Raw genomic sequence first — 13091 nt, forward strand, 5'->3', positions numbered from 1 at the left:
CTGCCAACTTGGCATGGCCCCGGCCTCTCCGGTTCAAACCCTGCACACAGCCACACACCCTGCCTTTCTTAGGGCGCTGCTCCCCAGCCCCAGGGGCCTCACTGTGGGAGCAGTGATTTCTTTTTCCCCTGGGAAAAAGCAGGATGGATGGGATCCTGGCTCTGGGTGAACCCCTCACAGTCCCAGCTATGACTGCCTTATCCCCAGCTTCTGACACCCCTCTAAGCCTGGCACCCATATGTTTTTGTTTGTGTTTTCTTTCTTTCCTCTCTCTCTTGCTCTCCCTTTCTTCCTTTTCTTTCTTTCTTCCCTTTCCTTCTCCCTTTCTTTATTTTTCTTCCTTCAAAAACATATAACATAAAATTTATCATCTTGGAGTTCCTGTCATGGCTCAGCGGTTAATGAATCTGACTAGCATCCATGAGGATGCAGGTTTGATCCCTGGCCTTGCTCAGTGGGTTAAGGATCCAGCGTTGCTGTGAGCTGTGGTGTATGTAGGTTGCAGACAGGGTTTGGATCTGGGGTTGCTGTGGTTGTGGTGTAGGCCAACGGCTACAGCTCCAATTTGACCCCCAACCTGAGAACCTCCATATGCTGCTGGTGCAGCCCTCAAAAGACTAAATAAATAAATAAATAAAATATATCATCTTAACTGTTTTTAAGCATGCAGTTCAGTTGTATGTCCTGTATGTTTACTGTTATGCAAACTGATCTCTAGAACTTTTTCATCTTGCCAAATGGAAACTCTATATCCATTGAATGGCAGCTCCTTGTTCCCCCTCCCCCCAGCCCCTGGCAACCACTTTTCTATTTTCTGTTTCTAATTGTGACTACTTTGGATACCTCATGTAAGTAGAGTCAGGCAGGTAGAATCAGCTCCTTCCATGAGCTTATTTTGCTTATGTAATGTTAATGTTCTCAAGGTTCATCCACATTGTAGCAGGTATCAGGATTTCCTTTTTTTTTTTTTTTTTTTTTTTGCTTTGTTTTTGCTGTTTTTTCGGGTTCCATGGCATATGGAAGTTGCCAGGCTAGGGGTCAAATCCGAGCTACAGGTGCTGGCCTACACCACAGCCACAGCAGCGCAGGATCTGAGCTGCCTCTGTGACCTACACCACAGCTCACAGCAACGCTGGATCCTTAACTTACTGACTGAAGCCAGGGATAGAACCTGAATCTTAAGGAATCCTAGTCGGGTTTGTTAACTGCTGAGCCATGAAGGGAACTCCAGGATTCCCTTCTATTTAAAGGCCAAATAATATTCCACTGTACAGATCTACTGCGTTTTCTTTTTTCTTTTTTGGCTGCCCTGCAGCATATGGAGTTCCTAGGCCAGGGATCATATCCAAGCCATAGCTGTGACCTAAGCTGCAGCTGTGGCAATGCCAGATCCTTTACTCGGTATGCTGGGCCGGGAATTGAACCTGCGTCCCAGTGTTTCTAAGATGCCACTGATCCCGTTGCACCACAGTGGGAACTCCTGCATTTTCTTTATCTGTTCATCTGTTGATGGATGTTTAAGTTGCCTCAACCTCTTGGCTGCTGTGAGTAATGCTGCATGAACATGGGGTGTGCCAGTATCTCTTTGAGACTCTGCTTTGAGTTCTTGTGGCTTTATTCTCCAACGTCAGACTGCTGGATGATATGGTAGTTCTATTTTTAATTGTTTGAGGACTCTCCCTACTATTTCCCACAGCAGTGGCTCCATTTTACATTCCCACCAAGAGTGCACAAGGGTTCTGGTTTCTCCACATCTTTGCCAACGCTTGCTATTTTCTCTCTTCTGATAGTGGCCATCACAATGGATGTGAGGTGGTAACCTCACTGTGGTTTTGATTTACAGTTCTCTGATGATTGATGATGTTCTGTAGCTTCTCATGTGATCGTTGGTTATTTGTAGACGTTTGTACATCTGTCCATTGAAGCCCTTGGTCTCTTTTTATTGTTAAGAAATAAGATATTTATCACCCTTAAAATTCTGAATTTTAAATAGATCCTTGGACTGGTGGCTCATAACTATCAGCTCATTGTACTTTAGCACCTGTTTCATCCCCAGTAGCTTTTCCAGAACCTTCACCATGTATCTCCATGAGCTTCCCCAGATCAAACTTGGGCCTCTTCAGCATTTTTGCTTTTCTCAACAAGACATCATGGAGCAAGCCTTTTCTTTGTCTGTACCAGTGCTGTCTGGAATCAAGTTTATTGACCAAATCTTTCGTTTGTCTGCACCTCTTGGGTCATGATTTCCATCATCTTCAGGATTTGGCAGACCTATTGGTGCTGAGCATAAGAGGTCTTCCAAATCTGATTGTTGAGATAGGTTTGATTTTTTGGTTTTATTTTGCTTAGGTTTTTTTTTTTTTTTTTTTTGGTAAAACCCACGCAGAAACAGACAAAGCAAATAACTGTCGTGACATGTCATGGTATTGACATTCAGATGAGCTTCAATCATGATCTTCCATTTTTTTACCATTTTGTCATGGGTAAGATCCATGCTATGGTAATTAGGCAGTTTTTGCCTAGAACATCCTCAGTAATTAGCTTGAATTTTCTTTTTCTTTTTTGGGAGCCAGGGGCGGGGGGAATCACACCCACAATTTGTAAAGTTCCCAGGCCAGGGATCAAACCTGCAGCACAGCAGCAACCTGAGCCACTGCAGTGACAACTCCTGATCCTTGACCTGCTGCATCACCAGGGTACTTCCAGTTTAAATTTCTAAATGTAGCATCATCATTCTGCAGATTGGCAAGGCTCACTTGAAAACACATGACCCTTGAGTCCATCAGATGTAATTTTGGTTCTTTGCGTTCCTGTGACTAGTGTTTTCCTAATATTTCTTTTTTTCTTTTCTATTTTTTTAATTTTTATTTATTTTTTTGTTTTTTGTCTTTTTAGGGATGCACCTGCAGCATATGGAAGTTCCCAGGCTAGGGGTCGAATCGGAGCTATAGTTGCCAGCCTACACCATAGCCACAGCAACTCGGGATCCGAGCCGAGTCTGTGACCTATACCACAGCTCGTGCAATGCTGGATCCTTAACCCACTGAGCAAGGCCAGGGATTGAACCCTCGTCCTCATGGATACCAATTAGTTTTGATAATCACTGAGTCACAATAGGAATTCCTATTTTTAATTTTTTTATTATAGTTGATTTATAATGTCAGTTCGTACTGTACGTCAACGTGACCCAGTCACACACATATATATAGGTTCTTTTTCTCATATTATCTTCCATCATGTTCTCTCCCAAGAGATTGGATAGAGTTCCCTGTAGTATACACCAGGACCTCACTGCTTATCCATTCTAAATGTAATAGCTTGCATCTGCTAACCCCAAACTCCCCATCCATCTAACTCCCTCCCACTTAACAGCCACAAGTCTGTTCTCTACCTCTGTGAGACTCTTTCTGTTTTATCGATAGGTTCATTTGCACCACATTTTAGATTCCACATATAAGTCATACAGTGTTTGTTTTCTGACTTACTTCACTTAGTATGAGAATTTCTAGTTGTATCCATGTTGTTGCAAATGGCATTATTTCAATTTTTTTATGGCTGAGTAGTATTCCATTATATGTATACACCACACCTTCTTAATCTATTCATCTGTTGATGGACATTTAGGTTGTTTCCATGTCTGCTATTTGGAACATGACTTTTCCATGTCAGCTATTGTGAATAGTGCTGCAGTGAATGTAGGGGTGCATGTATCTTTTTAAATTATAGTTTTGTCCAGATATATGCCCAGGAGTGGGATTGCTGCATCATATGGTAGTTGTGTACTTAGTTTTCTGAGGAACCTCCATACTGTTTTCCTAGTGGTTGCACTAATTTACATTCCCATCAGAGTGTAGGAGAGTTCCCTTTCTCCACACCCTCTCCAGTATTTGTTATTTGTAGACTTATTAACGATGGCCATTCTGACCAGTGTGAAGTGGTACCTTATTGTAGTTTTGATTTGCATTTCTTTAATAATTAGTGATGTTGAACACTAATTTTTTCATGTGCCTGTTGGCCATCTGCATATCTTTGGAGAAATGTCTCTTAAGGTGGCCTGTCCATTTTTTGATTTTTTTCCCCCCAATATTTCTTCTGTTAAACACAGTTAACATAGCTGGTGCTTTCCCATCATACCAGTCTTTCTTAGAAAATGGGTCTGCCACTTTCTTCTTGGGTCCCTTTTTGCTGCCCTTCATAAGGTGCTTGTTCTTGGTGCTGCTCAGAGAGCCCAAACCCTCTTTGCCTGTTTTTTTTTTTTTTTTTTTTTTTTTTTTTGGTCTTTTGTCTTTTTGTTGTTGTTGTTGCTATTTCTTGGGCTGCTCCCGCGGCATATGGAGGTTCCCAGGCTAGGGGTCCAATCAGAGCTGTAGCCACCGGCCTACGCCAGAGCCACAGCAACGCGGGATCCGAGCCGCGTCTGCAACCTACACCACAGCTCACGGCTACGCCGGATCCTTAACCCACTGAGCAAGGGCAGGGACCGAACCCGCAGCCTCATGGTTCCTAGTCGGATTCGTTAACCACTGCGCCAAGACGGGAACTCCCTTTGCCTGTTTTTTTAAATTAGATTGTGTGTGTTTCTGTTGTGGAGTTGTAGGAGTTCTTCATATAGTCTGGTTATTAACCCTTTATCAGATATTTCTCCCCGTGAAAGGTTGCTCTTTTGCTCTGTCGGTTGTTTCCTTTGCTGCGCGGAAGTTTTTAAGTTTTTAAGTGTTTTTGTTACCTGTACCCAGGTCATTTGAATGGATTTCAGGGAGTTGGAGCACCCCTTTGAAACGAAATAAAAATTTGTATCTGTGTGCACTCACTTTTGTGCATTTTTCTGGAATGAGGGTCCATGACCTATTGCATTCTGTCACAGTTTAAGAGAGATTGTCTCTAGGGACTTGGGGTGTTGAGAGCAGTGTCATCTGACACTTGGCCTGTTAGCAGGACCCTGGAATTGTCTTTTTCTCTTTAGCTGAACTTTCTCTTTGACCCACACCTCCCTCATTGTGACCCAGGCCCAGGTATTGGAACCTGTCTCTGCCATCACCTATTCTTTGCAGCTCTAGTGCCCGGCACAGTGTCAGTTAAAGAAAACCTCAGTTCGATGTCTGTGTTCCTCTCCAGCCTGATGTAGCTTCTGGGACTGATAGCAGACTCAGCCTGGGCCTAACCTTCACTGGGCTCCTTCTTGCTCTTCCAGCCTTCCCACTCTGTCGGACACTTCTCCCTGATGTGCCAGCCCTCTCTTTGTGCCCTCCCTGGGGAAGGCTTACTGCACAGGCTTGATCCCCTCCCACTGCCTGTGCCGTCTCCCTCTAGCCCAGGCCAGGTGTCCCTTCCTGCGTTTCTGTAGTAGCTTTGCCTCTGGTTCTGCTCTTATCACCTTCTTCAGAGTCTGAATGAATGATGGCTCTTTGGCCTTCAGTGTTCTGTTTACTTGCACACAGATGTGCCATTTAATAGATTTTCTCATTTATCGGCAGAGTGTATATCCAGCTTATTTGAAACTCTGCTAACTCAGTTTAATAAAAATTGGTCATATGTACTGGGAGGTGGGCATGTACAAAGAAGGAGGAGAGAGGGAGAGCCTGTCCACAGGGCTTTACAGTCTAGTAATAAATTCTCAAACTTTGTGATCTCAGAACCCATTTACCCTCTTAAAAATTATGACAACCCTAAAGAGCATTTGTTTTTGTGGGTTATTCATTTATAATACTGTAATCAAAATTTTAACATATTTTGAGTGCATTAAAAATACAAGAAACCTATTAACATAAATAACATTTTTATGGGAAATAGCTACATCTTCCAAAACAAAAATGACCAGGAGGAAAAATGGCGTCGTTTCATGGTTTTGTGAGTCTCTTTTATGTCTGGTTCATTATAGAAGATCTAGATTTTCATATATGCTTGTATATTCATCTCGTGATGTTGTTTTGGAGGAACTATATGAAGAAAACCTGGCCTCATAAATATGTTAGTTGGAAAAGGGAAGACTATTTTAATAGCCTTTTCAGATAATCTGGATATTCTGATATACCACGAGAACTCAACAGGTGGCAGTTGCTTAAAGGTTAGCTGCAAAGTGGAATCTGAAACTGTATCAATGATCTTTTTATAATGTTGCATTAAAATTCATTAGTCTTTCTTGCCCCTCTTTTGCTCAAGCATTATGTTGTAACATCATACATTGCTCATTTGGAAAATACTGGCTCACCGAGTTTTACAGATTTTCCAAATGTGGGCACGTGGTGTTATACAATGAAAAAAAAAAAAAACCTGTTTAAATAACAACCACATTTGTTACCACCACCACCAATGTCCTTGGAAAAAGTCGTAACCTATTGGAAAGCTGTCTAGTTCATGGTGGCTAATGTAAGTTTTGCAAAATTCGAATTTTTGTTTGTAGATTCCAGTTACATCATCTGCAACAAATGCTTTATGTTATTTTTCTGGAAGTGACAGGCTCACTTGTTTTCTCTTTGAGAAAATGTGCCAGTACCCCTAGTTTTTTTTTTTTTATTATCAGCCATTTGCTCAAGTATAATGATGTTCTGTGGAGAATCTTCTGTTCTGGCAAGTTCAGCTCACAGCTTGGTCACATGAGTGCTCTTCCTTTAGATAACCATCATCCCTTGGTATACAGCCGAAGCCCTTCATGTATACTTCCCATTTTGTCATGCAGAATATTAAAAGGATGTGTACTCAGAGGTCAGAATTTTAATAAAATTAATAACTTTTTATCAGAGACACTCTTGAGTGAAACTGGCCATTTTTTTTAAGGAGCAAGTGGCCAGGAACAGCCCAGGGACCAGTGCACTTTGGAGCCTCTGCCCTGACAGGTGCCAGCAGTTGCATCTACCAGTTCAAGTGTCCACACAGGGAGAAAGGCAGATAATGTCTCAGTGGTACTCTGAAGATAGTTTGACCTCCCTGTCAAGGTCTTAGGGACTCAGGAGTTCTTGAACTGTGCCTTTTTGTTGCTTTTTAGGGCCGCACCCCTGGCATATGGAGGTTCGCGGGCTAGGGGTCTCATCGGAGCTACAGCTGCTGGCCTAAACCACAGCCACAGCAATGCCGGATCCTTAAACTGCTGAGCAAGGCCAGGGATCGAACCCCAAACCTCATGGTTCCTAGTCAGATTCGTTTCCTCTGCACCACAACGGGAACTCCTTGGACTGTGCTTTGATAGCAGCTCAGTCAGCATCTCAGAGGGAGATGCAGCCTCAGCCCCTCAGCTTTGATAGTGCTTTGATAGCAGCTCAGTCTGCATCTCAGAGGGAGATGCAGCCTCAGCCCCTTAAAGATCTGGGCTCAGTTCATGCCCTACCACCTCCTTAAGGTCTTTTCTCTTTTTTTTTTTTTTTTGTCTTTTTGCCATTTTCTTGGGCCGCTCCCGCGGCATATGGAGGTTCCCAGGCTAGGGGTCCAGTCAGAGCTGTAGCCACAGGCCTACGCCAGAGCCACAGCAACGCGGGATCCGAGTCGCGTCTGCAACCTACACCACAGCTCACGGCAACGCCGGATCGTTAACCCACTGAGCAAGGCCAGGGATCGAACCCGCAACCTCATGGCTCCTAGTCGGATTTGTTAACCACTGCGCCACGACGGGAACTCCTCCTTCAGGTCTTTTCTCAAATGTGAGGTGGTCCGTAATGTTTCCATGTCACATTAGCCCTCCTTTCCTCCATCTCATCCCTGACCTGGTCCTCCTTGCTCTTTTTCTCCATTTCCCTTCTCACCATCTGCCTCTTCATTTTGTTTTCCTCTACTAAAATGTTAGCTCAGGATGGCAGAGACTATTACCTGTCTTATTCAGTGCTGTAGGCACCACTTGGAGTTGTACCTGGCACCTGGAGGTAGTAGCCGGACAAGTGTTTGAATGAATGAATGCCAGGTGGTGCCTGGGCGGGTTCTCTGAGGGCTCCTGGCAGCCCCAAGGAGAACAGCTCATTCATTGCCTTTGACCTGTTCCCTGCGGGGGCCCAGCCCTGCTGACTTCACTGTGTTCTCCCGGCTCTTCAGCCAGTGCTGCCCCATACCGCCGTGTGCCTGGTGTGTGGCGAGGCAGGGAAAGAGGACACGGTGGAAGAGGAAGAAGGCAAGTTTAACCTCATGCTCATGGAGTGCTCCATCTGCAACGAAATCATCCACCCTGGATGCCTTAAGGTGAGTTCCTTTCCTGGAGGACCTCGCCTCTGGGGGATTCTGTGTCTAATGATGAGCTGAGGGCAAGACGGGTCTGGAGTAGCTCAGACCTTGTGCCCTTGTCTTTGAGGGCGTGAACATGCACACACGCACTCCATCTCCCGGGACCTCACAACCACTGAGAGCTCACAGACTCTTGGCACCTGCGCCAGAGGGAGCGCCTGGGTGGTTGGGCCGCTCTTGGGGCTTCTAGGGAAGCAAGGCCTGGGCCAGGGGAGGGCGTGTCCTGTGACAGCGGGTGGTTACGTTCCTGTTCTGTGTGCCAGAAATCTGTTCCCTTGCCATGCCCAGGGCGGGACTGCCTTCTTCTGGGGTCATGTGGTGCCTGCCTGTCTTAGGCAGCAGGTTCCACCTTTGAAAGGAAGGGGCTGCTCTGGGTTGGCACATACCTCATACCTCCTGTCCCAAGAAAATATATATCATCCAGATACCGCCCTTCAGCCCAGGTGTCCGCCTCTGTGTATCTGTGTGTAGAGAGCTCAGGGTGGGCCTGCCCTAAAGGGTGCTTCAGCTTTGAGGTGTCTTGTCTCCTTTCCCAAGGTGGGGGGAGGGGGGTTGTTTTGATGCTTCCCTCCCTCCTTCAGACATGCACACCTCCCACTCTGAAAGGGGTGCTGTGATGTTTTTTTCCCTGGTCCCTGGTCACTTCTCTCTCTCCCGGATCAGAAGCTCCAGGAGGGCAGGGACAGTGAGTCTGGCTTGCTGATACCAAGCACCCAATACAGTGCTGGTAAATGACTGAACAGTTTGTGTGTCCTTGTTGGGTGGTAGGCCCCGAGCTAATTGCTTTACCCTAGGTTACCTCCTTGAATTCTCCCATTGCTCAAGTGAGGTGGGCACACTGCATTTTATGGCCCGGGTACTAGCCCACAGAGTTGGAGTGACTTGCCCAGGGTCCTTGAGCCAGCAAGAGGCAACATCAGGATTCAAACCCTGACGTTCCTGAATCCAGAGCTACCCATCTTAACCACTCTTATTTTCTTTTGGCCAAAGGTGGTATGGAGATGGCATTTGGGAGGGGGTTGTTGATGCTCTTGGCAGACCTGGCCCGGGCCGCCCCCTCCCTGCTTGCTGACTGGTGTGTGTCCCTCCCAGATTAAGGAGTCAGAGGGCGTGGTCAACGATGAGCTTCCAAACTGCTGGGAGTGTCCAAAGTGTAACCACGCCGGCAAGACCGGGAAAGTGAGTGCCGGGCTCCAAATCCCAGGGGCCAGCCCGGGAGGGGTAGGCCTTGCCAGACCCAGCCTGTCCCCATGTGGTGGTGAGGGCAGCTTGGAGTGGGGGCGGGGGCTCTCCGGAGGAATCGGGGTCAGGGGCAAGTCCAAAGGTATACAGTTCGCGTGTTCCTTCTTTGTTTTTGGCCTACAAGCAAAAGCGTGGCCCTGGCTTTAAGTACGCCTCCAATCTGCCCGGCTCCCTGCTCAAGGAGCAGAAGATGAACCGGGACAACAAGGAAGGGCAGGAGCCTGCCAAGCGGAGGAGTGAGTGTGAGGAGGCGCCCCGGCGCAGGTCAGACGAGCACCCCAAGAAGGTGCCCCCTGACGGCATCCTGCGCCGAAAGTCGGATGATGTGCACCTGAGGAGGAAGCGGAAATATGAGAAGCCCCAGGAGCTGAGTGGACGCAAACGAGTACGACTGGAAGGGGCGGGCAGCGAGGGTGGCCTGGCTGGTCCCGGGTGCAAGGAGGGGGGCGGTCCGGGGCGGGGATGGGGGAACTCAGGGGCCTGGCCTCTGGCCACCCAGAGCAGGTCACATAAGTCCTGAAAGCCCGCCCCAAGAGAAAGGAGGGGAAAACCAGCAAGTCACTCCTCTTCCCACCCCCTTTAGGCCTCGACGCTTCAAACGTCCCCCGGTTCCTCCTCTCACCTCTCGCCGAGGCCCCCTCTAGGCAGCAGCCTCAGCCCCTGGTGGAGATCCAGTCTCACTTACTTCCAGCAGCAGGTGCTCCCACATTGCCCCGCCCTCCCGAGGCCCCAGGGACTTGCGAGTCCCGGGCTGCCCCCACCCTGCCCCACTGGCCCTTGATCCCATTGCCGTAGATGCTCCGAGGCATCTGTTCACCGTAGCTTCCCAGGCCTCAGTCCCGGGTCACAAGCTCGAGGTTCTGGTGTGGGGCCTGGGAAGCTGAAGCTGCCGCGGGGAAGCCCTGTGGAGCTGGGGGAACCTCGGAGGATCGCGGAGTCACCAACCACCCACCACCTCTGCCCACCGGCCTTTCCAGCATCGGCCACGAGGTGGCGCCTGGTTGTCTTCCCCCAGGTCTAGCCATTAAGGTTCGGCTGGGCATCTCGCAGCCCCGGCCTCGGGGACTGGCTCCCAGAGCCCAGTCCAACCTCAGTGGGCGCCTGCGTATTTCTGGGTCTGTCCATGGTGGGGGAGGCCCACTGGGTGGGGACAGTTGGACCATCCTCTGCCACTACCAGCTTCTTCCTTAAAACCAGCAGACAGAGCCCACCCATCTGTCAGAGCGGGGGAGATGGATTTGTTGGGAAGGTGACCCCCTAGTCTCTGTACCAGGGACGTGGATTCTTGGTGGGGCTGGGTGCAGAGGGGCTCAAATCCCACGAACCCTGGGAGCAAGCTCTGCATCCTTTCTTTCCTGTGACAGCTAAAGCCTGGCAAAGAAGATAAGCTTTTCAGGAAAAAGGTACCAACTCCCTGCCTCGTCCCAGGCCTGTTCCCAGGGCAGTGGGTCCTGGGGTGGAGAGAGGACGGCCCCTGTGGGTGCAGCCCCTGGCCTAGGGGCTCACCTCCCCTCTCCCCCTCCTCCCTCAGCGTCGATCCTGGAAGAACTCAGAGGACCGGATGGCTCTAGCCAACAAGCCCCTCAGACGGTTCAAGCAGGAGCCAGAGGATGACCTGCCCGAGGCGCCCCCCAAGACCAGGGAGAGTGACCACTCCCGCTCCAGCTCCCCCACTGCTGGGCCCAGTACCGAAGGCACAGAGGGCTCGGAGGAGAAGAAGAAAGTGAAGATGCGCCGGAAGCGGCGGCTCCCCAACAAGGAGCTGAGCAAGGAGCTGAGCAAGGAGCTGAACCAGGAGATCCAGAAGACGGAGAGCAGCCTGGCCAATGAGAACCACCAGCCCATCAAGTCAGAGCCCGAGAGTGAGAACGAGGAGCCCAAGCGGCCCCTGGGCCTCTGTGAGCGCCCCCACCGCTTCAGCAAGGGGCTCAATGGCACCCCCCGGGAGCTGCGGCACCAGCTGGGGCCTGGGCTGCGCAGCCCACCCCGAGTCATCTCCCGGCCCCCTCCCTCCGTGTCCCCCCCTAAATGTATCCAGATGGAGCGACATGTGATCCGGCCGCCCCCCATCAGCCCCCCGCCCGACTCGCTGCCTCTGGACGATGGGGCAGCCCACGTCATGCACAGGGAGGTGTGGATGGCCGTCTTCAGCTACCTCAGCCACCGAGACCTATGTGTTTGCATGCGGGTCTGCAGGACCTGGAACCGCTGGTGAGGGGGTGCTGGCTGAGCTTGGGTGGGGAGGCAGTGGGGGGCTGGCCCTGTGTTGGGCTCCGGGCTGAGGCTTAGGCTAGACCTGGAAAGGCACAAATGTCCCCACTGGGGTCACTGGTGCTGTTCTTGCCTGCTAGGCCCAGTCCAGCTTAAGCATCCTCCTCAGAGAGGAACAATCCAGTCAGTGTGGTCTTGTCAGAAAGAGATGAACCCTATTTGCTGTCTGGATTTAGCTCCCTGGAAGATGAACTAAGGACCAGTTGGAGTCCTTGTCCTTGAGGAATTAGCCCAGGTTAAGAGCACCATCCATCACTAATCTTAATCCTTGCTTTGATGGTTCCAACTTTCTGACCTTGGCCAAAATACTTACCTTCTGTGACTAGGCATGACTGATGCAGGGCTGCTTTGATATACATCCTGTTGAGGGTGTAATAAGGCCCCCAGTAAAAACTTGACAGGTGTTGGTACTTTCCTTGGTGGGGGGTGGGGGGGGCAGTAGGGCTGTGGCAGTCAGAGCAGAGCTCCCAGATGCAAATGGAAGCTAAACAGAAGGCTCCAGAGGGCACAGTTAAGGAGGCTCCTCTGGGGCTTGGTAGGCGGGGGACTGACCACAGCCATGCAGGGGGCACCCCAAGTGAGCTCCCAACTCTGCCTTTGCCTCCTCTGCTGGGCCTGGCCCCCAGGTGCTGTGATAAGCGGTTATGGACCCGCATCGACCTGAACCACTGCAAGTCCATCACGCCCTTGATGCTGAGTGGCATCATCCGGCGACAGCCTGTTTCCCTGGACCTCAGCTGGACCAATATCTCCAAGAAACAGCTGAGCTGGCTCATTAACCGGTTGCCTGGTAAGCTCTGGACCAGGGACCCCAGTGTGCGGTAGTGGGGGGCAGGGGTATGTCACCTGTCCTGCTGCCTCCTCTCTGTCCCCTCAGGGCTCCGAGACTTGGTGCTGTCGGGCTGCTCATGGATTGCAGTCTCAGCCCTCTGTAGCTCCAGCTGCCCGCTGCTCCGGACCCTGGATGTCCAGTGGGTAGAAGGACTAAAGGACGCCCAGATGCGGGATCTTCTGTCTCCACCTACGGATAACAGGCCAGGTGAGTGGTGTGACAAAGTTATGCCATTGTCTCTGGTTTTTACCATCGACCCCATCTGGTACCCACATCCTCAAGCCTCCTTTGGGGAGAAGGATGCAGAGGATTCTTCTTCTTTTTTTTTTTTTTTTTTTTTTTTGTCTTTTTAGCTATTTCTTGGGCCGCTCCCGCAGCATATGGAGGTTCCCAGGCTAGGGGTCGAATTGGAGCTGTAGCCACTGGCCTACGCCAGAGCCACAGCAATGTGGGATCCGAGCTGCATCTGCAACCTATACCACAGCTCACGGCAATGCCGGATCGTTAACCTACTGAGCAAGGTCCGGGACCGAACCCGCAGCCT

The 13091-nt window shown here is 49.8% G+C and overlaps 1 protein-coding gene and 1 pseudogene across 50 annotated transcripts in view; one reads left to right on the forward strand and one right to left on the reverse strand.

The window, feature by feature from the left end:
• Positions 1-13091, forward strand: part of KDM2B (lysine demethylase 2B) — a 145830-nt gene that overhangs the window by 120486 nt on the left and 12253 nt on the right. For 23 of the 50 annotated variants that reach the window (XM_084996127.1, XM_021073422.2, XM_084996096.1 and 20 more), the window contains 8 exons: positions 8017-8160; positions 9295-9381; positions 9569-9829; positions 10028-10141; positions 10809-10847; positions 10976-11655; positions 12342-12505; positions 12593-12754. In XM_084996127.1, coding sequence (XP_084852253.1) covers positions 8017-8160; positions 9295-9381; positions 9569-9829; positions 10028-10141; positions 10809-10847; positions 10976-11655; positions 12342-12505; positions 12593-12754 — 1651 coding nt within the window. Of the gene's footprint in view, positions 1-8016; positions 8161-9294; positions 9382-9559; positions 9830-10027; positions 10142-10808; positions 10848-10975; positions 11656-12341; positions 12506-12592; positions 12755-13091 lie in introns of all 50 variants that reach the window. The other 27 variants (XM_021073426.2, XM_084996090.1, XM_084996118.1 and 24 more) reach the window with 2 other exon arrangements.
• LOC146396557 (small ribosomal subunit protein eS1-like) lies at positions 1986-4217 on the reverse strand (annotated as a pseudogene).

The sequence above is a fragment of the Sus scrofa genome, chromosome 14, assembly GCF_054392235.1.
Source record: "Sus scrofa isolate SSC_HxYL_T2T_F1_AM1 chromosome 14, Sscrofa_HxYL_maternal_Yorkshire_Landrace_v2.0, whole genome shotgun sequence".
Lineage (NCBI taxonomy): Eukaryota > Metazoa > Chordata > Mammalia > Artiodactyla > Suidae > Sus > Sus scrofa.